The sequence below is a fragment of the Macrosteles quadrilineatus genome, unplaced genomic scaffold (assembly GCF_028750875.1).
Source record: "Macrosteles quadrilineatus isolate MER2022 unplaced genomic scaffold, UCM_ALF_1.0 Scaffold_5__1_contigs__length_97177068, whole genome shotgun sequence".
Lineage (NCBI taxonomy): Eukaryota > Metazoa > Arthropoda > Insecta > Hemiptera > Cicadellidae > Macrosteles > Macrosteles quadrilineatus.
This window is the reverse complement of record NW_026542598.1, coordinates 70,613,847-70,640,097: the sequence shown is the minus strand read 5'-3', so window position 1 is coordinate 70,640,097 and position 26,251 is coordinate 70,613,847. Positions and strand designations below refer to the sequence as shown.

Below are 26,251 nucleotides of genomic sequence, written 5' to 3'. Positions count from 1 at the left end.
GTTTACAAAAACATTAATAACTCCTAAACGGTTTGAGTTACAGAAAGTTAACGGTTTTCGTGAAATTTAGCATCAAATATTTTAAATGGCCGCTATTTTGAAACGGTTTTTTGGTATAATTTCTAACGATAATAGGTCTTAATAAGAATAACATTTTTGCAAAATATCAAAGCTGTAACTCAAACCGTTTAGGAGTTATTAATGTTTTTGTAAAAAACACATAAATGCCAACAGTCAGTAAACTAGACACCACAGACCCATGTTCCTATGGTGAAATGTGTTTGTCTTGAACTAAGGAATAACGCTATATACAAGTGTCCAGAGAGTTACGGGACACCCTGTATATGTACCTCTCACACTGTTTATTATTATAACCAGTTACAACAAGAGCTTTGCCCACATGACGTGTTAGTTACACTTATCACACTATCTGGCCACGGTCCGTTTAAGATTTGACCCTATCTTAGTCAAGGCTTTGGTCAGTCGAGTCGGATCTGCGTTCAAATGTGCTTGCTTAAGTGGATGTTTTTGTTTCTCACAACTGTGTTTGTTAAAGGTATTGCTATGTTATTTGTAAGAATGATTTCTTACCTTTTGTGTGCCTATTTCGTGGTTAAAAGCTTAAAACCCGTTTTTTTTATTTTTAAAGTTTAGACTCCAAAATTAATTACAGAACAACTCTAGGTTAGTTTAAAAATACTATAAAATACAAATAAAAACACCTAAATAACGTTCGTAGTTGCAATTTTATTCGGTTATAAGTTTATTAAGTATTAGATATAAATGATGACAGAAGCTACAAAGACAGACAAGTTTTACATAGTGAAGTAATATCATTAACTTATAATTTCACAATCCTTGGTCCACAATGTAGGCATTATTTTACCTTAATACTCCTAAAGATTCTGTATTTGAACTGTCAAATTACTAATTACGTGATACGATCCTATTTAGTCAACATCACTACACTATTACAGCAAGCTTCATGAACACCAAATCAATACTCAAATTGACAACTTTGGCGTCATTTTTTGCGTTTAATAAACAATCCAAATTTGTATATTGTTGTTAGCGTCTTCTAAAGGAGAGATACTTCTGGTGTCCCACAACCATGGAATCTTACGGTTGGATGTGGACAACCATGTTAACACAACCAAGGTCCGCGCCGATCGTCCTGTGGTTACCTTTGACATACACTTGGCTTGGAAACAGATCTACTGGGCGACGGAGACTACGATTTACAGGTGCGCCTATCACGGATATTAGAAAAAGATGTGACATGAATCATAAACATAAACAATTTGTGTCACTGGCTGAACAATATTATATTATTACTAGCTGAACCCGGCAGACGTTGTCTTGCCTTTGACTATTTATAATTTAAGTACCGTAACGTTTAATTTTCTTATTGTATATGAAGTGTTTATAACTAAATTAAAATACGTACGACAACTAATGAAACACATATAGTACAAAGGATAACCGATTCTTTATTATTGCTCTTATATTAATGCTAGTGGGTAAACAATAATTTTGGTCTTTCTATTCGGCTCAATCACGTCCTGGTTGAAGTTCGTTCGCTACGCTCACTCACCTTTAGGTTGGAGCTCGTTCGCTGCGCTCACTTGCCTTCAGGTTAGCTCGTTCGCTGCGCTCACTTGCCTTCAGGTTAACTCGTTCGCTACGCTAACTGGCCTCCAGGTTGAAGTTCGTTCGCTACGTTCACTCACCTTTTGGTTGCAAATTAGCTGTTGTCATAAATTTAAAAGAAATAATAGTGCTGCACCCTGTTGGTAATCCTTGTAACTTTAATGCTATTGAACATAATAGAAAAGAACCAACTTTTTAATTGAAACAGCTGTTAAGATTCATTAATTCCATTTCTCATAAGGTTAACATGGGAAACTCCAGAGCCACTGGGGCGGAGCCGATTGGACGGATCACGAAGTTGATGGTGTATAAACCTATTCCATGACATTCTACACGTATGTACCAAGTTTCGTGGCAATCGGTTCAGCGGTGTCTGAGTTTATCACTGCCAAACAAACAAATATATATACAAACATCCTCTTTTAGCGAATTTCCCTATAGGGAAGTAGCTATTACCGTAGGTGGCACGGTAAGACCTAGACCCGGGACCGATTTACTTTTTCATTTTGATGTCCCCAGAGGCCAAAAACACTATTCGTTCAAATTTTTATATATGTATATATATATATATATATATATATAGATTTATATATATATATATACGTCCGCGAACGCGATAACTTGAGTAATTTTGGTCCGATTTTGATGAAATTTGGTTTAAAGGTGTAAAGCGAGATAAACTTGAATGAGTTCGCGAACCAGCATGATCGGACCATGGGAACGGGGCTTTAGGGGGGGTTTTATGGGGTAAAAATTTGGTTTTCTCACTTTTGACCCTCAAAACACAAAATTTCCCAATATCTCTTTAGACCTTTTTAAAGAGCTTAAAAAAACAAATAATTTAGTAAATTAAAGTATTTTTGTTTGATTATTAGTAACGGAGAAAATTAAAAAATTGTAAATTTAAAATTCCCATGTTATTCTTATGGAGAATATTGTCAAATGTTGTAATTTGCTTTATGGATATATTTTGATCAAACTTGGCAAATTTATTTATTTTGTACTAAGCTATCAATATTTTACTCAAAAACACACTTTATTAGGTTCCTTGTAGCAGCAAACCTAGGTACTCGTTAAACCTAATGTTATTAAAATATATTTAACTGAAAATCAATTCAGACAAATGGAAATTCGCTTAGTCGGCAGGTTTGCTGCGGCGGGGGTATTATACTTATAGATTAATGTTTACATAAAAATAACCAGAACATCTGGTTCGGCCATTTATTTCAGTGGCAATTAAATCACCAAACAAAGAATTTGCACGAACAATGGACGTCCTTGGACGTCCTGTTACAGCCATTTTCTGCATAAAACCCTCAAATGTAAAACATATGTTGTGCTGAGTATTTAAATCTCTGCAGATTTGTTTATTTAGTTTTCTTTTTGAACATGAAAATTAATTGTTGCCGGTCAGATACAGTAAATTAAAATTAATACGTCGATATAACAAGGCAATAGTTTTTTTTTTTTTTTTTTTTTAGTTTCTCTGGTAGGTATTTAAGGGTATTTTAGAATGAACATTTCTGAACTATTTAAAAAAATGTAATGATTACAATTTTTACTTCATAAACCTTTATTTTAAACAATATACCGGTATCTGTGTAAAAACATAATTACTCTAAACTTTAAAAGTGGTGAACGAAGTTCGAAACAATCCAGCAAAATACGACATTTTGATATGAATTTGGTATCGACGTATACACCAACGTAGCCTTCTCAAAAGGTTAAAAAAAATACTTGACCCAGAGGTAAAATTAAAAAAAGTTTATCTTCTTGCGCATTAGGTATTTTCCGGTGTTTGTTCATTAGAAATCCGACTCAAATTTTGGGGGCAATGACTCTCTGGCAGATACAAACCATAAACCTAACAAGATAAACATAGCGTTACTTTAAACAGCTGATTTTAGTCAGTAACAAATCTATCTTATTATTTCATCGCTAAACCTTCAGCCCTATTACACAGCGGTATGTCGGCTTTGTGGGAATCTCTTATATTAATACGTGAGGGCTGTTTTTTGTGAACAAAACTCCTCCGTTATTTCTGGATCGATTTTAACGTTTGAGGTGTCAAATAATTCGTCTCAATTCGTAGTATTGCATAAAGGTTTTAGAATTTAAAAAGTCTTACCCTTAAGGGCACGAGACGCTCTCAAAGGTCGCATTTTCCCCATAAGAGTTACATTGAAATCAAATTGTAAAACAAAAACAGCTGTATATAAAAAGAAACTCACCAGCTTTTTGGGAGTAAATATTGATGTTTGTAATATTTAGGAGGTTATAGACAAATCTAAACAGTCAATCAGTTTTGTTGGAAAAACAGACAATTTCTTGAGTTTAAAGGAGAAATATTGAAAACAGGAGGAAGCAACTTTTTGGAAGTAAAAAAAACCATGAAGAATATGGACACTTCATGTTGTCACAGTGGTAAAGTAAACCAACCTAAAGTCAGATCAAATAAATACATGCAAGAAATGTTTACTGGTAATAGCTTTAAGATGGGAAACATTTGTAGAAAACACTAAAAAATAAGGTCGGGTCCAAAAAATTCTAAAATATTTTTACAAGAAGCATTTATTATTTCAAAACGCTATTAAATAGCGTGAGTATTTCAATTAGTTACATAAGTATTTAGTCGGGTCTTTTAAACTCATCGAGAATTATGACCGTTATTACTGTAGTTTTAAAATAACTTCTGTATAATACCGGTACTTGAAAATTGCTCGATTTCGAGCAACAGGTACACTAGTCTTTTGTAATATAATCCACCAATTCCTCAGGACCCCGCTGTACGACCTAGAGACAGCCACTCCCCTAGCCTTGGTAGGACGGGTAGGCAGCCTGGTGGTAGACTGGGTCCATCATCACCTCTACTGGACCGACCTGGACCAAGGAGGACGTCTGGAGGCGGCGCTCCTGGATGGGACCGGCCGGAGGGTCGTCCATAGAGTGGAAAACGGGACCAATCTTGGAGCTATGGTCGTAGATCCTCTACTGGGGTATGCTTCTTTAGTATTAGGAATGTAGTTTATCAGAATAAAAAAAATACTGTCAAATTATTTGGTGTAGGGGAAGCGTTTGTAATTAATTTGTATCCATTGTCTGGAAATTGTGTGTGGTCATGCTGGAAGTGTTAATAACAATATCTTATGCTGAGCTATAGAGAGCTAATTATTTAAAGCACGTAAAGCATACTTGATGGGATCGTCAGTTGGTAAAAAGCATGAGATATGTTACATGATTTTTAGTTTCATTACTGGACTACTCATCCGATAGTTGTTTCAGGTAACCTCAATGGTCAATGAGTAGTAATTACGACGAATTGTTAAAACCATTTTCAAAGATGAACTATAAAATAAAACATGTTTTAATATTCCAACTGCCAATTAATGACATTTTTCAATTATTTTTTTTTAAAGTAATGAATTATTGTAAATATAACTTATTATGCCCATTTAAGGATTGCAGGTGGTTTTAAATGCACATTTAGCTCCATGGATTCGTAAGTTCAATCTTTAGTTGTTTGTTTTTCGGCACCATTTGCAGTTTTGCAGTTTTTTCGGAAATGGAAAGAGTAAACACATCACCTTGATGCTATTTGTCGTCCACATTTTGTTAGAGTTAGATTTTAATTAGAAGCATAATAAAATGATATCCCATTGACAAGTGGTAGAGAGGTCTAGAAAGATCAGGCTTCGGAACGAACCGGCAACTTTCAAATTTGAAACCTAGAACTACAACTGATCAGCTATTCAGGCACTCAATTTATATGATAAAAATAAAATATAATAGTTCTAGGTTAGTAATTTCAATTATTAGGTACCAAGGTTACTACAAAACTCAACCATACTTAAATGATAAACAAAATGTCACGTATATCATCCATACTGTTGTGCCCTTTCTTGCAGTTTAAAACTCATAGATAGGCCTAAACTACTGTGGCCTACTATAAAACAAGTGACTCTGCATGAATAAATTAGTAGTGTTATTAATTACAAAGCTACAATATACAAACTCCCTATCCCTTACCCTTCGCTTATTCATTGGCCGAATACTCATTCATACACCGAAGCGACAACTCACTTTACAAATGCCATTTAGGAACCACTTCAACCAACTAAGATATCTTTCTCTCTACAGCAAACTGTTTTGGATCGAATGGAGCAATACGAGCAACAGTAACCGAATCGTGTCTTGCAATCTAGATGGGTCTTCGAAAAGAACGTTTTACGAAAGCGAAAACATCTCAAGACACAGTCCTCTAGCCATTGACGTGACATACAGTGGTATTTATTTCTACAAAGTTATCAATAATGGAAGTGAATTGTGGAACGCTAACTATCAAATACCACATGAAGCTATAAGACTCTTTGAGAGACCTGGTAAGCCCCCGAAGTCTCTGAGTTTGGCAAAAGACGGATTCTATTTTTCAAACATAAATGGAACGTACTCCTGCAAATGGGTGAAGAGGAAGTATACGATTGTGTATGGAAACAGGACTGATCACATATTCTCACTCGATCCTTACTTTCGCCTTGTTGGTCCAAATTTGGTAAGTCCATATATATATTTTATTATTTTATAGCCATATAGTTATTTTTATGAATAAGATAACTTACAAAAAAGATTGTGAAGATTATCAATTCAATAAGGGGTTCTCCATAGCATCCCTTTTTAACCATCCTTATTAATCGATTGGTACAGTCAAGGTGCCATTTTAAAGGTCATGATCTAGCAAAAGGACAAATTGCAAGTAACAAAGTAGGTGAGGCATTTCCCTCTCCTTTGAATTGCGTAATCAAAGGTCCAGAGCTGCTGATGAGCTGTCTTTATAACGGTTTGAAATGCGAATTGAAAATTATCAGATGGTTACCTATTAGTTGAATTGTTAACTTCAGTCGAATTGTAAACAAGGGATGAAACAGTTGTAAAAAACCTATTTAAAATAGGCTAATAGGCTACAGTTTCTAATAGCTAGAACCTAATTGAAGTAGGCAACTCACTCTTATTGGTGTAGATATACTGTCACCGTATAACTAATTCTTAAACTGTAAATTACAAGTTTTATTAATTAAAAAACTGCTACTCATAACAAATATTTAAATACAATTTTTTATGTGAGAACCTTTTTAGATTGTCATTTTTCAGCTACGAAGTAAGTTTTGAAATAAAAAAGGGTAATGCATTATCCCTTATGATCTTGATACAAACTTTGAACAATAATGCAAAATTATAGCACTTGGGTAATTAAATTATGGTTTAGTACATCCATCTGTCAGGGCAGTAGAAATTAGTTTCGGATGCTAAAATAAAAGTTGTACCAACTCAGTAGTTGCCGTTGTAGCTTTCTCTTTGTACTTTACCATCAATAAAATTTACTAAAAGTATTTGGCTGGTAAGTGCTATACAATACACATTACACTGAAAAGTAAATTACAATTATTTTTTAGAAACATAGCAGTCAGATTCGAGTGGTGAGTGAGGTAGTCCAGCCCCAGTGGCCAAATTTGTGCGCCTATCATCAGTGTGAACACGACTGTGTGGTCATCAGTCATCGTCATCATAAGCATCATCATCAGCCAGCAGATCATCAGCGGAACACAACCTGTGTATGCCGCTATGGATACACCCTCAGAGATGACGGTAGAACTTGCAAAGAACAAGGTAGAATCTTAGAAAACTGTTAACTCTCCAAATAGCCTTCAAATTCTCTTTAAGAGTTATTTAGTACTCTACTAGATGTGTGCCCGTTCTGCGCACGGGATCTTATAGTAGTCAGTTGAATCCTTCTCATATTAAGAACAGCAGTTGGTTTGCATATTATCAGATATGCTGGCAAAACTATTATATATAAACCTTCGCAAATACAGTATCTGACAGTTTCAAGCCAAATAGATTTTAAGTTTCCCAACATTATAAAACACTGATTCAAGGTCTTCTTTCTGGTTACGAAAACTCAAGAACAATTTTATACATAAAGAATCTCTGGTTCCTGACCTGGACGATGCCTGGTTATTTAATTTCATTTACGGTTACACTATATTATTCCACTTACGATTAATTAAATCCGTTATGTAAGAAACACGTTTTTAATCTCACTTGGTTATGATTTGCCTTCAAAACGTGATCGGAAATGGTTGCGGTATTTGTAAACAACATTTGTAAACATATCAGTGACAGCTAGAAAAAATAATCTTGATCCGAACAGCTGTTCGTTATTTCATACCAATTGGGCGAAAACCTGGCAAAAATCGCACAAAACTGCATTTTTGAACGTCCGTAATTTTATTTACAAAGTAGTGAGAACATATTTTAATATGGCTAAAGACACTCTCACCAATCCAGTGAATACATTAAAATAACTTGGATCTTGATAGGTACTCTCGTTTTCACGGAGAAGATTGCGTAAAATTCCATCTTCAGTGTTACAGACAGACAGAAAGACAGACAGAAATTTAGATGAGACTTTTTTCGGCTTCTTTAATGTATAAAACGTAAAAATAACGTAAACATTTATGATTCTGAGCAATGTACAGACAAAACTCTAATTTTATTTTATATAGATTATTTTAATTGTTCATAGTTGGTTAAAATTTATTGGCGTTTAGGGTTCAGGAAGCTGACCTCGTCTTTTTTTCAAATGAAACCTAGAACACCTAGAAACCTAGGTTGGTACACTGGAGGGGCAAACGCCGGGGAACACATAGGCCAAAAAAGGTTTTGAGCAGTCAAATGAGTAAGAGAAACAAGAAGCGGAAAACGTCAAAGATAAAAAACTTAACACATTGACATAATCAGACTTCCTTAGAACACGAGTTAGTAATATTAATCATATAAGTTATTTATCTACATTTTGCGATAAAATTACATTATGTTTTAAAACAAGTAATAGTTTATGCTTCATTTAAAATGAAAAAAAAAGTTTAATTTTTTGTTTGGTTATTTTACATAAGTAAACTACATAACCATCTTAGCGAGTAAAGTTTTAAATTCGTTGTTGTAGGGTATCTGCTATATAGCTCTGGAACAACCTTCGGCAGGATAACGATCAAAGGAGACGACAACACCCTATTATACAACGATTCCTCGTCAAACATACAGACGTTTGATGTAGATGTTCAGTCCGAGTATGTTTACTGGAGTGATCTGTTTGCCCAGGCTATTTACAGGTAGGGGTTTAGAGAAAATATTATCCATTGTAAGATAAGGATTAGATATTGTAAGAATTTTCTATATAAAATGTATGTGTTCTTAATGTATTACCGAACCGTTCATCCTATGGCAGAGAAACATTGAGGCATGTGTCTTGTTAGGTTACTGCCATTTTTGTGGGTCATCGAATAGTTGCATATCCTATAACTACAACCAATCCCGCTTGAGACCAAAGCAAAGTTCATCAAAACTGAAGGGGATGTCTAAATGTTATCCAGTCACACAATCGTATGCCCGATCCTAAAATCATGCATGGCTCTACCCTCCGGATTTTCATATCGCACTACGCTTGTGGAAATTAAATAATTTGTTGGTTTCCACGAAGAATCTTGTCAATCAATGTTTGGATCATTTGTACCACGCTCTACCTACTAGCTTTTATTTTGTGTGTTAGTGTAAACATAACATGAATTTTACGTTCTTAGTAAAAAACGCTTCGATTCTTGGTCTTGGTTGTATCTAACGCTGACCTTTGGTTAGATAGCATCATAGCCAAATCACAAATTACATATTGGTGTGGAAACTGTGTTTGGACTGAGTTAGCAGGCTTTTCATTTTTTACGAAGACAACCAATGTATTAGTATTGACTTCTGTCTGTTCAAGGGCTCCAGCAGAACAGATGGCACGGAAGGAGGTGGTAGTGGCTGGGGTGACAGCGTTTGGAGTAGCAGTGGACTGGCTTCATAGCAACATCTACTGGACAGACGAGAGTCGTATCATGGCGGCCCCTGTACATGGTGGAGAACCCGTGTTGATACTTGATGGCCAGGACTCCCCAGCTAACATAGCAGTCGACCCGTTCAACAAGTGAGAATGGATACCATGTCTAGTATAGTGAATGATAACGTAACAAATTTACATGTTGGAGAATATGTTGCGTGAAATAGAAGTTTTCAAAAGATTCAAGACCTAGAATTCGATCACGTTTGTAGAGGGAAATGAATTAGGACCATAGTTGAGTACATACACCAGGAAGGTCCGGTTAACGCCTTTATTCAGTTTATGCACCAATATTGATATGTTCCATGTTCCTTCCTCTCTGAATACGGAGTTGAAATTTGATTCCACTAGATGCCATTCCTGACATTTTTTAGAATTCTATTTAGCATTTAATTAGGAAGAAACTATTCTCATTTCAATGAGAATTTCCGTTTAAGACATACACTAAATCTGTTTAGAGCAAAATATATTTCCGAAAACGGTTCAGTAGCCCATTAGTAGCGTATTTTTAAGCCAGAATTGACTGGTTCTCAGCAGTCATATAAGCTCTGCAGTTACCTCCTAAACCATAACTTACAATACTTCAATCGATACTTCAAATCTACACAAATGATAAAATTCCATTTAAAATCTTCAAAATTCCCCAAGGTACATATTCTGGGTGGAGTGTGGCAGCCTGATGATCATCAGACGTGCAGACTTGACCGGTGATGACGTCACTGACCTAGTAACCTCCGACGTCACCTGCGGGATGAGCCTTACAGCTGACCACGAGACTAACACCCTCTTCATTCTGGACTGGGCGGGCGCTGTGAGCCTGTGTCGCTACGACGGCTCCGGCCACACCAAACTCTTCAGCGATGTCGTCCGCGGACTAACCATCATGGACCATCAGCCACTGTGGACGCTGATAGAGGACAACGATGATCCCGAGAACACATTCTTCCGTGACAAGTTGAACGTTTTGGCGCAAAACCTGGAGCCTTCGATGATCAAGATGGTGAAGAGAAGTCACCAGCCTGACGGTGTCAATGTGTGTGCTGATGTGGAGTGTAGAGGAGTTTGTCTTGCGAAAAATGGAACTGTGTCGTGTATGTGTGGCGGGGACAATAACGTTGCGGCATGTTCAAGGAAACATGGAAAAATCAAAGGTCAGTTACTATCTACTCCAATGTATTGGTTATTCATTTACTTAAGCATTAAAAAATGACTGCTACTACTAGCCTACATTGCGGGTTCTATAGTGATCTAGAACCCTACCCTCCTTACCCCGAGCTTAACTTGGTTCATATTGCTGAAGATCCCCATTTCTTAAAAAATCAGTACAAACTCTTTAAATCTACGTTGACAAAGTCAAATGTATGATAACAGTAATACGATTACCTTTGTTTGTCATTCACGTCTATACATTTTCAGGACCGGGCCCTAACGATTACCTGAAAGTAGTAGAAGTAACCCCCTTCAGCGTAGTGCTACAATGCAGCGGTCCTCTCATGAAACACAACAAGATGAGGCCATGGGTGCGGGTGGAGGAGATCGACAGTCTAGTGCACCGAGATAAAGCCCTGAGGTGGAAGGATTATGTGAGAATAGCCAACCAGAGTCTACCGTTTACGGTAAGTATCAGCTTGAAGCATTGTCGTAGTTTTCGAAGGCATTAAAGGCTAAGTAACAATAAGAGACAAACCTGAGAAAGGCCCCAAGGCTGAATGGCTCAAAAACTGTCATAGGAACTATACACCTTTTTAATTCTCTGCGTGGCCCAGTGGTTATAGTGCTCGACTAGCATCCAAAAGGTCACCGGTTCGATCCTGAGAAAGCTCATTAGCTTGAAGATTCAAAACTGGACCCAGCATGCTGTCCCTGATCATAGGGCTTTCAATAAAATGGTCCTGTCTAATTAAACAGCTGTTCTTGTAGTCAGTAACAAAGCTGCACAAGGCCTCACACTCCATTCTAAACTCATCCTTCACTCACATTTTGGTTAAAATACGCACATAGGTGGCGTCCCCACCATAAATGAATATGTATACGTTTAGGTCCACTATCTATTTAGACTTTTAACCATGCTTCTAGATTCGAAGGGAACCGTGATAATTTAGATTAATTTCAAGGGATTTCGATTGATTTAAGAAAAGTCACTAGCTTTAAGTTGTTCGAAACTTTATCCAATTGTCCTTGATCATTTTAAGCTTGAGGTTAGAGTTGTGACCAGGTACTGATGACATTGTGTTATCCAGGTGGATGGGTTGAACCCAGCGACTACCTACCACTTCACCGTGCAACATGGTGTAACAAGAGCCTCTCGCCATATCGTAGTGCATACTCCACCCCCACCCCTGACTGTACGGCGACTCCCCATCATCTCTGTTCCTGGTATCCCTGGTAACATCCCGTGGGAACCTCAGGGGGTTCACTACGAAATCACGAACCCTTGGGAACAGCTGGTCAAGAGGTATTTATTTGCAAAATTTTAAAACGGTTACTGTGTTATAGTTGACCTACTCGTGAAGAACACTTCCCCAACTTCGCGTTTGGTCTTCTTAGCGTTTAGGTTTAAATGACTTTTGTTTATGGTGACTTTGGACAACCTCCATTAATGCACACTATAGTATTTTTATTTTTATTATATTTCAGTTTGCGAACGAGTGTGAATCCATTCAATTCTCTGTTTATAAACCAAGTTCAAAATAGAAGGTGGCAAAAGTCTCCGAATGTTACCGATGGTTAATTATTTTTTCTAACTTTCTTCATAAGGTATTACTTTATTTTTACATTGAAAGATTACTTAAATTTGCATCCTATCCTGTTAATGCTCGAAAGTAAAATGAAATTTACTGTAACATATAGAGATTTTTCATTTCAATGTTTTATATGTGTACATATATAGTCGTTTCTGAAGTGTCTATGAACAGTCTAATACATTCTCTTTTTTTCAATTGATTAGTTTAAGAAGAATTTAAGATCATTTTTTTGTATCCATCTCTACTATGTTTAGCGAAACTAGTTCGTTATAGTCGAACATTGTCATTTGGGAGATGACTGGGTCGTTGGTTTGTTTTAAATGCCAGCCGTTTTAGTTGAATCTTAGCTTGCAACACATCCCTCTAGTACTTTCACCAGGTCAATGACGTGATATCAACTGCCAAATATAAAAAGTCAACCGTCTTCTTTGACCCTATATGCTTACTTTCTAGTTTAGTTATTTTTTCCAGGAAATATTTTCTACTCCTTCTATCACACAATTCGTACACGCAAGCCAATCCACCTCCAGTTCCTCAAGATATTCTAGATGTTCTCAAACGCAGGATCAAGAGAAGTTTTATGGTTATCAAGATGTACAAATCTGAGGTAGGTTCCCAACAAAAAAATGAAAAATAATACATTATAATCTTGTAAAAAAAAAAAATTATATCTGAGTCCATCTATCCTCCCGGCGTCAATGACTGCTTAAATTCTAAATTCAAATCCACTTAAGACTTGTTGCTCTTACTAGTTCCTAAGTAAAGATATCGAAGCAATAGTACAATAGATAAATTGTGATTTGGTTATAACACTTTCGATTCAATATTTCTACAGGTTACCATAAATATTTGCTAAAACGGCAAAGATTATGGGGAGATTTGTTTATCATATTCGCTTAACATGATTTTAAAGTTAGTTGTATACAAAAAAGAACACAATTTTTACATGTATCGTAATAAACTTGAATCTCGACCGTAACAATAATTACATGTTATGTAAGAAATAGCCCTGAGTCTCATTCTGAAATCAGAAAAAAATCGTGCAGCAACAAAATACTTTATAACAAAATTGGCAAAAAAGGTTTGGTAGACATTAGTTTAAGATATGATTTACCACTGTTCTACATCTTGACATTACATTAATTTTGTTTGCTTTGCAACACTGTAAAAAAATTGTTTTGATCTGTTATGCAAATAGTTAGGCCTATTTAAAAATATTTGTTCTGTCCGTACCTCGACATTTTCTCTGTCTCGTCCGATGCAAACTGCTGGTTGATTAAGCACTTATTCTTTATGTTAATCAATTTTATCAATGTCCAAGTCAACAGGAAAATACTCTCCTCTTGATGCAGTATAGAAATCTATGGTACATAAAATCAAAAGGTTAACTCCAGGAAAAGTAAACAAACAAACGAAATCAAAAACAAATCAAACAGGTGGTGTATCTTTAATGTTTTAAATGTAATTAAACACAGTCCTCTAATTGATGTTCCTGCCTATTAGGTGAGGGTGTATCGAAAAACTGATATTTTCGGGTAATTTTCACAGCAAGACCTTTTATTCAAGTATGCAATTATTGGTAGATGTGCGGCTTATGGTTTTCTCAAAAGTTAAAATCCATCCTAACTTTATATATAGATAGATAAACGCACCATTTTTTTCACCACATTATTCAGATTTGTTGGAATCAAGTGGGACTCATGATTTACATATTTGATTGTTGCAACTGTATAGTCTTAAGTGTGCAGCGCGTTCTATGCGTCTAGTACGTTCATTCGAATATAACCGCCTCTTTTTGGACACCCTAATATCACAATTAATTCATTAATTGTATAAATTTCTAAATTTTTTTTCAAATATGCAGGAGGAGTTTGACGACGACCCTGAGATGTACCTGGCCAACGTGGTGTGGGGAGAGACCTTCCAGGGGACAATGGTACAAACCACAGAATACAGGGGGAGTTACAACCTGGACCTGGTCAAGACCAGGAGCTTCGCCCTTCCTGACCCTTACTGGCGGCCGTTTGTGGACCGGCTACTGGAGACCCACGAATTAGTTGGGAGTGTGGAGCGACTGTGAAAGTGGATAAACTGATGAGCTATTGGGAGTTGCCAAGAAACTCGCTTACACAGGAAGAGTGGAGTTTAAAGCTAATTGTCATAGGAAGGAGATGAAGAAGCGAGAGTTTTGATGGTTGAGTGTTTTAAAATATTTGAGGAGAGTTTGAAGATAAGGTCTTGAAAAACTTGTCACTTATCAAAGGTGTAATACAACCCAAGGGCTCGTTTACACAGGGCAATTTCACAGGCTACTAACCCAGCTTACTCGCAGCTCGTAACAGTGCACTTGCCGCTATTAAAAAAGCTCTGGAACATGTTTCTTCTGCTGGAAACTTTACACACTACTCACCGCCAGTTTTTGATAAAACTAGATGGTAAAACCAAGTACACCTACAACTCTTGCTTGTGCACATGAGGCAAATAGTATTATGAGTATTCATGTCGAATGAACTGCTTAATTGTGTAAGTTGTATGCCGTACTTGCTGATAAGCCTGAATTTTTACTCGTTGGTTAATAGTTTAACTTGCCCTGTGTAATCAATCCTTAGTTAACTAAATTAAACGATGATACTATATTGTTATTTAAATAAAAATCTTTTGCTAATATTATATACTATGACACCAAACTTTCTTTTTCTAAAATATTTCCTCATTACCTTTGAGTAAATGAAAATGTGCTCAATTAATAATTCACGAGTTCTTTGAGCATTGAGCCGATATAGCAAAGGTGTAAGCTATTTCAAGAAAAAAACTTTTAAAAAGTAAATTTACTACAGGACATTTACTTTTGTAATTTGAATAACGGATTCATAAAATTAACCTGTCCTATCTTTAGTCCATAAAAATACAGTATTGCAAAATCTTCAGTTTAATTGGGGCTCACTAATAATTGATTTCGACGCACGGTTTTCAGTGTAAAAGTCACAAACTAAAAAAAAATGGTTCCCCCCTTGCCTAGCGGAAGCAGCACTAGTATTTAAGTAATTTAGATTAGTTTTTTTTTCTAACCACCCCGAACACATTCCCGCAAAAACATTTGTCCCCCCTTCATGTCCTCCAAACCCCTCTTTTGAGCTAATTGACTAATAAGCTAGTTTAAGATTATATAGCACGTTTATATTTTTAAAAAATACATAAGAAAATAATATAAAAACGGTAGGAACAAGCTAAACTTTACTTTAAATGCATTAGATTAGTGAGCTTGAAATGTACCTATTCATTTAAACATAATTTATATCGTACTCGTATTATTAACAAGTAGTAGTATTTTTTATTAAATAATTATTACTACCATCCATGCCTCTTTTGTTTATGATATTTATGAAATTTAAAAACATTGACTAATTTATCTCAGGACTAATGCATGCAGTTTATGCATTCATAAACATATGTTCGTTACAACTAGTCATACATATCCATAACAGATGAGCTATTAAGCAACGTGAGTTCGTTAACCGATCCAGTAGACTGTAATTTTTTTGTTATTAAATGTATACCACACTATTGTTTCATAAATCAAAGAAACTTATAAAAACCAAATTTCTCCTTTGACTTTAAGTTCGTTTTAATGTAAGTTACGGTATAAAGTGGCTTTGCTTATTACAATAACATACACATTTTATTTTTATTTTCGTATACATACAGCATTATAGTCAAGTTAAACATAATGTAGTCATAAAAGTGTCATCATGGTTATTAAAACATTTTCAAACTAGTAACATTTTAAATTTCAAAATTGATCGGGATATTTCATAAATGTGATTGGAATTTCTTACATTTGTTTTTCTGTTTATATTGTTTTGTTATTTTGTCACCAGTATGGCAACCCATAAGGTCCATGTTAATTTTTTTTATTAAAAATGTATTTTTGTGTTTATTTTTGAGCCTATTTTAATTTGTTACGGGATTCTGCACATCTACAGTAAAATATCTTTCTAACCGTATGCGTAGATTCTCCCTGCGATGCACACAAGCTGAGAAAAAAAGGTTATAAAGAAACATGCTTGCTTATTATTATATAGATCCTGAATAATCAAACAGCCAATCTTAGTCAGTAACAAAGCTATACACTCATTTGGGTTAAAATGAGCACCTAGATCGCGTCCCCATCTATAATGATGGTTATAATCTGAAAGGCTGCTGTTTTGGGATGGATAGTTTCTGGACCCATAGGTTATTTAATTTTTAGCCTTCAATTAATGATACTTTACAAAAGGTTGACGTCATACAGCCACAACTCCAGGGGTTGGACCGTTCACTTACATAAAAATAATGCAAATGTAACTAAAATAATAATGATAAACAATAGTAATAATATAATGTAATGCAAATGTGTAAAAACCAGTTTTAAAATTTTATAAATTATCTAGTCCACCAAGGCAATCTGACAATAATAAAGCTTAGGTGGTTCGAAAAATACTTAAACTTAAACGTTGTTTTACTTTTCGTCCTTAACATTTTCCCTCTGTTACTACCAGGTCTATAACCGCATTTAGAGGCAGGGGAGGTTAAGGGAGTTCCCCTCAGGGTCTATTCATCTTCATTACCGGCTCAGCAGGGTGATGATGTATAAGCCAAAGAAACGTTTCCAAAACCCACCCTGTTCAAGGTTGTTTGTTGAAATATTTTCTAATTTATAAGCTTTATTAAACTGCAAACTGATTTCGCGTTTTCGTTATTGTATCTTTCGAGGCGGGGAATTCGATTTTGTAAGAGTTTTTGCTTGGGTTTTACGGAGATTTAGTCTTCAATTCAATCGTGTATGTTTGTATGATATAGTTGTCTAATTCATTTTTTGTTGTATATAATTCATTCTTCAAATATTTTTGTCTTGAATTCATTATTACACAGTTTTTTTCCTTAGATTTGGACTTACAAGGGTGTTATCTGTATTTCGTTTGCATAACAAGTTTTTTCCATACTTAAGCAAAAGGATTTTATTTGAAAAACAGTATAACAAGGGTTATAAAATTCAATTTCACAAGATTTACGTCTTGGATTCCGTCTTTACATGTATGGTCTGTAATTCAATATTACAAGGTTTTTTTTTCTTAAAATTGGGTATATTGGCGTCATTGTAAATATGTTACTATTTTTATTGATCATCTAAATGATAGTCGGAAGGGAGTATTTGAACGATTATCTTCTATTTCTAATAAATTAATTAAATTAATTTAATTCAATCTGCTAAAATAATGATAAGCAAACAAAAACCTATTCTGTTATTCAATTATAATAATTTTTTCCACTTCTAAAATAGCAAACTACTCCTCTATTGCTATACAAGATTCAAGGTAGTGCATACAGATGAGCACCAATATATACGTGAGTATGCCTAGCTACATATAGAGTGAGTAATAACATGTCATTATACAACATATGTCTGCATATATAAGCCTTTACAGTTGTGCATACTGAATAGCACGAATCATGTACGTGAGCCTACCTAGCCACAACTATAGGGAGTATTCAAATACATTAAATACTAAGGCTTTTTTTGTATAAGCTCTCAAAGATCACTTGTCATTTTAAATTTTAAAGTTGTGAACAATTGAATATGTGATTTCTTTCTTATGAATAAAACTTCAACTAGGGGTACAATGCAGTTGTCTGCTTGCAATATTGAGCGGAGATTGCATATTAATCCAATACTTTTCCAAAGTCAATGCTACATCTGGTTAACGTAAATGGGATTTATAACTGCAGTATCATATGATACTGCAATTATACATCACCCACATAAGTCAATGCTAAATCAAGTTCACGTAAATGAGATGTCTCCTAAAGTATCCAAAGTCAATGGAACGTCTCGTTCACGTAAATGGTATGTCTACTTGTAGTATCCAAAGTCATCTTGTTCTCATAAATAAAAGTTCTATTTACAGTGTCCAAAGTCAATGGTACGTCTGGTTTACGTAAATGAAATGTCTAGTTGCAGTATCTAGTCAATGGTGCATTAGCCTGATTCCGGCGACCCTAATTGCTTACTCATTTTGTGGTAAATTATGCTCAACGATATTGATCCGATTGTTCTTCAATTTGTTCTGTACTTATTTTTAATCTATCTTATAATATTAAAACGAAATAGTGTTTTTTTATTTCACGATTCTGAATCAATCACTCGACGGATTTTCACAATTTTTGTGTTGAAAGAAATATAATTTTGAGAACTAGGGAATGTCGAAGCCATAATTTCAGTTTAGGGTCCCAGTTTTTTAGAAATTAAGTTTTAATTTTTAAAAAGTCTAGCAGCCGACGCTAAGATTCTAAACTAGCTTTTGGCATAAAATAATTTGCTTAACATAACAGCTGTAAACATTCAGCTTTTGTGTCACAAATTCAGCATTTGGATAAAAATGTAAATACATACTTAGGGTTGACTTATTTATACTATGTGTAATGCTAATCATTGATACGTTCAATTCTTCTGTAAGAGGATGACAGATTAATTAAATATCCATAGTAAAATACTAGGATGTTCAAATTATTTTTTAAAGCAATCTTTGTAATCTTCAATTTGTTTTAGAGCAATATAATTTGTTTAACAGCTGGTTAAATAAAAACTATGGAACTATGAGGTTATTTTATTTACTGTCGTTTTGTCACTGATTGTAGGAAATAAATAAGATTAGTAGAGACAATTAGACCACACTTTAAAATTGTTTATACCAAAATTAATTAAACCACAGTACAAATCGAGGCTCTGTACACGAGTCTTAATAAAAAAGGATAAATGCAAATTATTTTACTGCTCCACTTTTCAAGGAAAGATTATAAAAATAACAATATTACATTTTTTAATTCTTCATGGTAGCTTTCTGTTTACGATTAATGTTTGTCTGCTTTAACTTGGTTTGGATTAGGCCCGGAAATACTGATGTCATAAAAAGAAGATGAAGAATAATCAGGAATCACGATTTTAAATTACCACCACAACCTCAGCCGGGTTTTATACAAAGATAAACAGATAGATGACATAGATCGAACACAACGTCAACATTGACCTAGGATACTGCAATTAGACAAACCATCCTTTTATGAAATCGTGTTCAGTTGTGGTTACGTTTGGGGCTGCCTATATCAGCGCTCCCAAACGTGAAAATATCACTTTTATTTCAACTATGAATATATTGTAGTTTAAATTAACTAATATGGGAAATTACGATGTACATTTATTCAATGAGGGAGGGTTATTATCAATGATGGAACTGAAAACGGTATTGATAATAAACATTGACAATTACGTCATTAGCTTTACTAGCGTGTTTACTTTTTATATTCCTGCTACATGTGACCAGTTTTTTTTTTCAAATGAATGTTATTTGAACCAAACAGCTGTTTCAAAACAAACTGTTATTGTTTTTACTTTTCTTTGTTTACACTTATTTATTTAGCAATTAATGCAGTGAAATTGATATAAAGGATAGGCATGACGATTAGTTTTGATGTTAGGACAACAAAGTTAAATTATGTGTACTATGAATTTTATTGGATATTATCGTTTTATTTTAGGTCGTTTCTATTCAGACCTACTGCAAATTATGTATAGTAGTTGTATTGTGGTGATAATAATTATGGAAGAGGCAGGTATGCGATGGAAGGTGGTATCGTTGACTAGGTCTATACACTTCTCAATTGACTATTACCTTTGACTATTAATATAACAACATTACTCTCTCTACTGTAGGCTACTTATAATCAGTGTGCGTCTGTGCAAATCGGCTGCAAATCTCACTTCAACGCTTTTCACATAGTGAAAATTGCAGAATTGCTGTTTTATTGTAAAATTATCGGATTTAAAATGAGTAGAGAGTAAATGTCTGTTCTGGAACTTGATTTTTGGAAAAACACTGTCTCTTCTGGAACCGAGCTTTTTGTTTCAAAAGGCGAGTGCTGGTTGAAGCTGGGAGGCAAGAGCTCCGCTGATGAGGTTTAAGTAGTGTAGCGTTGCAGAATTTTTTTACATTTATCCTAACTAGAGACTGCAACTATCCTACATACCAAATTTCAACTCTATATCTCAAATGGTTATGGAGATATTAATTGTAAGGTGAAGGTAAATAGTTAAGCCCAAGTCCTACATTTATGATTTTTTTCAAATCCTTGCATGCGAGTCAACTGTATTTTATGTCCTTAACATATGTACAAAATTTCATATAAATCGGTTAGTAAATAACCAAACGCAAGGCAACTTTTAAAAATTCACATGATCGTGTGTAGTGTGCAAGCTTTTCAACCATTCCGAATTTTGTTTGCACTAAAACAAACTAGAGGCTCTAACCGTCCTATATACCAAATTTCAACTCGATAGGTCAAATAATAACGTATATATTAAGCATTGGGCAAAGGTCAATAGTTAAGTCCAGCCTAAACACGTCCCAGAGGAATGGAAGTTATATCAGTATATGGCTCATATATGAAAACCTTCTTAATGGAATTTTTTAAAAATTTTCTTATTTTTGCTCTATCTCTTACCGTTTCCAAGATATAAGCGATTAAAGAATTTATTGGTAAAAACAAAATTAAATTTAAGTATAAGTTTCAAAAAAGTTAAAGTTTCAAAAAATATTTAAGTTTCAAAATGATTCTAATTCTTAAATTGTGTTTTACTCACCAAGTTAGTGAAAGGAGATGCTCACTGAAGCTAACACAAAACCACAACTTGATTGAACAGAGACAACAAGTAATGTACCCAATCTATCACAATTTCGGCTGACGCAAATGAGTGATAATCACGAGCATGTTGTAAAGGACGCACGTGGTGTTAACAGTCCACTGTGCAATAAAATTTTCCACGGAAGTACAGAAGTTCGCAAATGCGCTAATGAGTGATTGGTAATCAAACATGGTGACCTGGAGGTCAGCGCGCCGCTGATAGCTAAAGATTGCTACAGCATTCTGTTGCCCTGATACCCAAAACAGTAAAAACATCTGTTAACTTCGATATATCGATATTTAGTTCGATTTGATATATCGATATTAATTTCGAAAATCGATTTATACAGTTCGATATTATTGTAACTATATTCCTACTACATTCTGTCAGCCGGATAACTGTTTCAGAATTTTTCTAAATCTTTTCTTCAATATTTTTGTTTTAAAAATTAGTTAATTTGTTTGAGTTTTGTTTCAAATGTTTCCTACTATATCATAGTACCTTAATACTTTTTCCAAATTATTTTTGTTTATTTTCTGCGTATTTAACTATATTACTTCAGTGACTATGCTGATGCAACTTGTACTCTGCCCACATCAGCTTTTCTGATGCAACTTGTACTCTGCTCACATCAGCCTTTTGCTAATGTAATTTGTACTCTGATCACATAAGCAATCATTTAGTGACGCACGAGTGTTACTATAAATAATGGCTAAAACGATGGAGCATTCAGCTTGAACACTCAGTTGCTCCAGTTCGTCAACCCTCACTACGCCTTCAAGCTCCAAACCATGTAAGTTTATTAAGACTTATTGTTAAACTAAAATACTTTAACATATTTTTAACTTAAAACTTTAATGTTGGTTTAATTATTTTATAACTTAAAGTCAAAATAACATTTGAAAAGTTGGTTAATTTTTAATCAAACTTTTTTAATTTTATTCTGTAAGAATAACTTAACTTGCCAAGTGTTTACTAGTTGTTTGATATTAATTATTGTTTGATTGCTTATTGAAAAATAATTCTTAAACTAACTTTGCAAAAGCACAATATTGGTTTGTTAGGTTAGCTAAGTTGTTTACTAAACGTTTTAGTGTAGGATAGTTTTGTACTGAAAATTCTTTTAAATTATTAAATGAATATTTCTAAAATGCTAATATGTGTTTTTACTATGGAATAACATTTGTTTCATTATTTTTGTAACTTAGTAAACACAGAGTTTAAATATGTGAAACATGATTAGCTTCTTTATTTTCTTAGTTAGTAATAAACTTTTATTTTTAAATGCAAAGTAATAGTGATCTAATAATATTGGTTGATTCCAGTTTGAACATCTTGCTGCTTAGTTCCGGCTTAGTACACCATCTACCATCCTACACCATCTTGTTGCTCAGCGCTACTCCACTACGTCCATACGCTCTACACCGTAAAACTTTAAGTAAGTTTGTAATGTTCAAGTAATTATTTTTACGTAAACTTAATTTTTGTTTGTTAACTATTCCATTATGTTTCTGTTTTTTAGCACACACATTTTAACACTTATATTAATTTAATATCAAAACTATAATGCCATTAAAATTATATGCTTATTGGATTTTAACACACATATTAATGTTTTTATTTAACTTGTATATTGTGTTATAAACTGTAACCCTGATAAAATACAATAGTTACTAGCTTTAGTTTTACAATTGACTACCATGTAACATAACTAGGCCAAAATATCTTAATAACAATAATTTTTGTATCTCACCATCCCTGCAACATAAATATCTATTTTATTTTTGCTGCATTTCAAATTCAATACTTGAGCTTAATTAATTTACGCTTAATAAAGGTTTGAACCATCTCAGTTGGTTTAAATATAAACTAAACTATTATATATTACTGATTACAGCTTACTAATTTACTGTTATGGTTTCAGGAATCTGCGTGTGTAAATTTGCTTAACCTCCGACCTTCGCTCAACCTCCAGCCTTCGCTCAACCTCCAGCCTTCGCTCAACCTCCAGCCTTCGCTCAACCTCCGGCCTTCGCTCAACCTCCAGCCTTACTCTTTAACCACTTTCATCTCCCAGACTTCTAGCTAAACTCTCAAATAATCAGGTATGTGCATAGTTAAATTATTAAAAATTCAGTTTAAAATACCATAAACTATTAATAGGTTTAAACATGCCAACGTTTACAATTGTATCTTATTCTTAATTTCAGAATGAATTCAATTGGGTTTCTAAAGCTGTCCGAGCTCGCTTTCATCCCGTATAGACACACAAACAAAGCAGCAGGCTTAGACCTAAGATCACCAATTAGGGTTACTATTCCTGCAAATGGGAGAGCTTGTGTGTTGTTAGATCTAGCAGTTACACTCCCTGCCAATTGTTATGGCAGAATTGCACCGAGATCTGGTCTCGCGTTAAAAGAATGTATTGATGTGGCAGGCGGAGTGATTGATGCGGATTTCGCTGGTAACATAGGGGTTATACTGTGCAATCATTCAGATGAGGATTATATGGTAGAAAGGGGAGACAGAATCGCGCAATTAATTTGCGAAAAGATTTGCTATCCGCAGGTGTATGAACTAGTTTGTATAGATGAAACAGAAAGGGGTGCAGGAGGTTTTGGTTCTACTGGACGATAGATTGCAATCTGTAATGTAGCAGAAGTCTAGGATGGGAAATTTAATTCTTATTTAACAATACATTTTATTAACAGTTTAATATTATTACTATATTACTTGTGTAATAATAATAACATTAGTAATTTTACTCATTTACAGTAATGGCTCCAACACGGCCAAAACAAGAAGGCATAGCTTCAAAATATCAATTTAAAATATTGCAGATATTTAAAAAATATAAGAAAAAGTTTCATAAGCTAATTGTAAAATAAGATTTCTGGATAGACAGGTTTCTTGTGTTAGTAATTCAATAGATTTTTAGTGGGTTAGTTGTGAGAATGTAAACTACATTTAACTTTAAAACCCAAAGCTCAAAATCAAATATTACTGTTTCATGAAATGCTATTGCAAGTTTAAAAATTGTAACATTTTTTTTTACATATTTGCAGTCATGAATTCTCAGACACCATCTAAACAGTCAGTTGAAGAGGGCGTTGTAAAATCTGCAGTGGGCATGATCAGTTTACTACAAATAGTACAAAATCTAATTACTCTTGGATTAAATTCAGTAGAACGATGGCTGAATATAATTCCAAAATTAAGAGACTCTGAACGATTCTATTCTCATCCCGAACTTGCGAATCTCCAATTGCTGCTAACTCAAATATCGCAACATTTACATTCCAAACTATTTGAATTTTTCCCTAATGATCTATCACAAGAAAAACTCCCAAGACTCTTGGCTAAGGAAATCTCATCTAAAGATCTAATTAAATGCGTCAAACCTTTGCTAAAGAAAAAAAATTTCAGTGATAGGTTCTTCTCAATTGAAACCAGCATTTTTTTGAGTAGTACAGTGGAAGATGCTTTGGCTGTTTTTAATTGTGGTTTACCAGAGCCTGAGGTTAGCTTGATTGAAGATGATGATAATGATAAACCTTCAGTTCCAAAAAGAACCCATGAGCCCAGTGTTAAGGTTTCCCTTAAGAGGAAAAGAAATCGTTCACCATCTCCATCTGAGTCATCTGAAGCATCATCGGGTGATGAACATTCCGAGGCTTCTGATTCTGGATCCGAATCAGATAACTCAGACAAGTTTGATAGGTTGTTTGTTGTAAAGTCCACAAAAAAATCCTCTAACATTAGGCAAACATTTCAAACTCAAAAGAAAAGATTGAGGAAGAAACTTATTACACCCGGTGAGGAGGGCCGTTACATGATTAAAATAGAGCTAACCGACACTAAAGATCTTAAGAAATGTCCAACAAGCAAGTTTTGGACTAAAGTATCAACTAAAGCTGTTTTTTTGACAGAGCCAAAAACTCACATTTTCAAAAAGATTAGGAATGTTTTGTATGATGTAGGAAGAGCAATAAAAGAAACGCCTGGAGTAGAGTGTGAGGAGGTTAAGCTGGATAGGAAAACTAATTAACAAGCAATTGTTTGTAGGCGTAGTACGTTATTAGATAGTTAGCTTATTACAAATAACTTATAAATAGTGGTGTTAGTTACACAATTGTAGAGGAGAAACCATTCTAAATAGTTTTGTTAATCCACAGGATGGAGGTAAGCTCGGAAGGGGAGATGGAAACGGACGATGAAAGTGTTGCTCGAACACATTCTAGATTTTACCGGTCGTGTTCTGGACCATTTAATGAATTTGTTGAATTAAGAAATGCATTCAGCGGGAACTTGAAAACATTTTATCTTAAAAACGGTGATGAGGAAAATAAGGACTTGTGTTTTTTGTTAATTTCTGTGGAATCAAAAATTAAAAGTATTATTCAAAACCTTTTAAGTGACTATGGGGCTTTAAAGTTCAATATAGTTAGTGAATGTACTTATATTAAACCAGTGACAGATGAAATTCAACTAAGAACATTTAAAACCAAAAACAAGGCTGTGCTGGAAAGCTCTTCAATAAACTCAATTTTGAGAAAAATGTTTAGTAAGCTGTGTTATGAAGAACATGAATACGAAGGGAAGGGATCGGGGTGGACGCTGTCAACTGTTGATGGATTGCTTCTGAGATTTAGCAGGTATAGACCATTGCGAGGAAGCACCTATATTCCTCTACCAAAGGAAATCGCATTAAAGAAAGCCGTCATCAATCCTAAGAACCATCGGGATATGAACTGTTTTGAATGGTCTCTCCTAGTAAAATACACAAATGATTGTAGAATAACTGCTAAAACTTTAGAACATAGACACAAATTCAACTTCACAGGAATTTCCTTTCCCACACCAATCAAACAAATAAGTAAATTTGAAAAACAAAATCCCGGAACCAGTGTTAACGTTTATGGTTTAAATCAACAGAACATAGTCTATCCTTTAAGAATAACCAATGAAGAAAAACCTAACCATTTTGACTTGCTTTTTATCTCAAAAAATGGTGTTAACCATTACTGTTATATTAAAGATTTGAGTAGATTAATAAGGAAACAATTAACTACCAACACTGGAAAATTGTCTATCTGTAAACGGTGTTTTAAACATTACCAAGGTCCTAAGAGGAAAGTAAATCTAACTGCCCATTTAACTGACTGTTCCAAACAGACCCCAGCAAGAGTAGTAATGCCATCCAAACCTTCA

At 34.5% G+C, this 26,251-nt stretch overlaps 2 protein-coding genes across 2 annotated transcripts; both read left to right on the top strand.

The window, feature by feature from the left end:
* Window positions 1-480: 480 nt before the first annotated feature.
* LOC128995945 (low-density lipoprotein receptor-related protein 4-like) lies at window positions 481-15,303 on the top strand. Its single transcript, XM_054421014.1, has 12 exons — window positions 481-556; window positions 1,073-1,244; window positions 4,428-4,646; window positions 5,788-6,199; window positions 7,098-7,311; window positions 8,651-8,816; window positions 9,464-9,667; window positions 10,229-10,731; window positions 10,997-11,196; window positions 11,821-12,035; window positions 12,796-12,931; window positions 14,189-15,303. The coding sequence occupies exons 1-12, from the start codon at window positions 505-507 to the stop codon at window positions 14,402-14,404; spliced, it is 2,709 nt and encodes a 902-aa protein (XP_054276989.1). The 5' UTR covers window positions 481-504; the 3' UTR covers window positions 14,405-15,303.
* A 7,948-nt stretch (window positions 15,304-23,251) lies between these two features.
* Window positions 23,252-25,257, top strand: LOC128995689 (uncharacterized). Its single transcript, XM_054420707.1, has 3 exons — window positions 23,252-23,504; window positions 24,553-24,770; window positions 25,216-25,257. The coding sequence occupies exons 1-3, from the start codon at window positions 23,252-23,254 to the stop codon at window positions 25,255-25,257; spliced, it is 513 nt and encodes a 170-aa protein (XP_054276682.1).
* The last annotated feature ends 994 nt before the right edge of the window (window positions 25,258-26,251 follow it).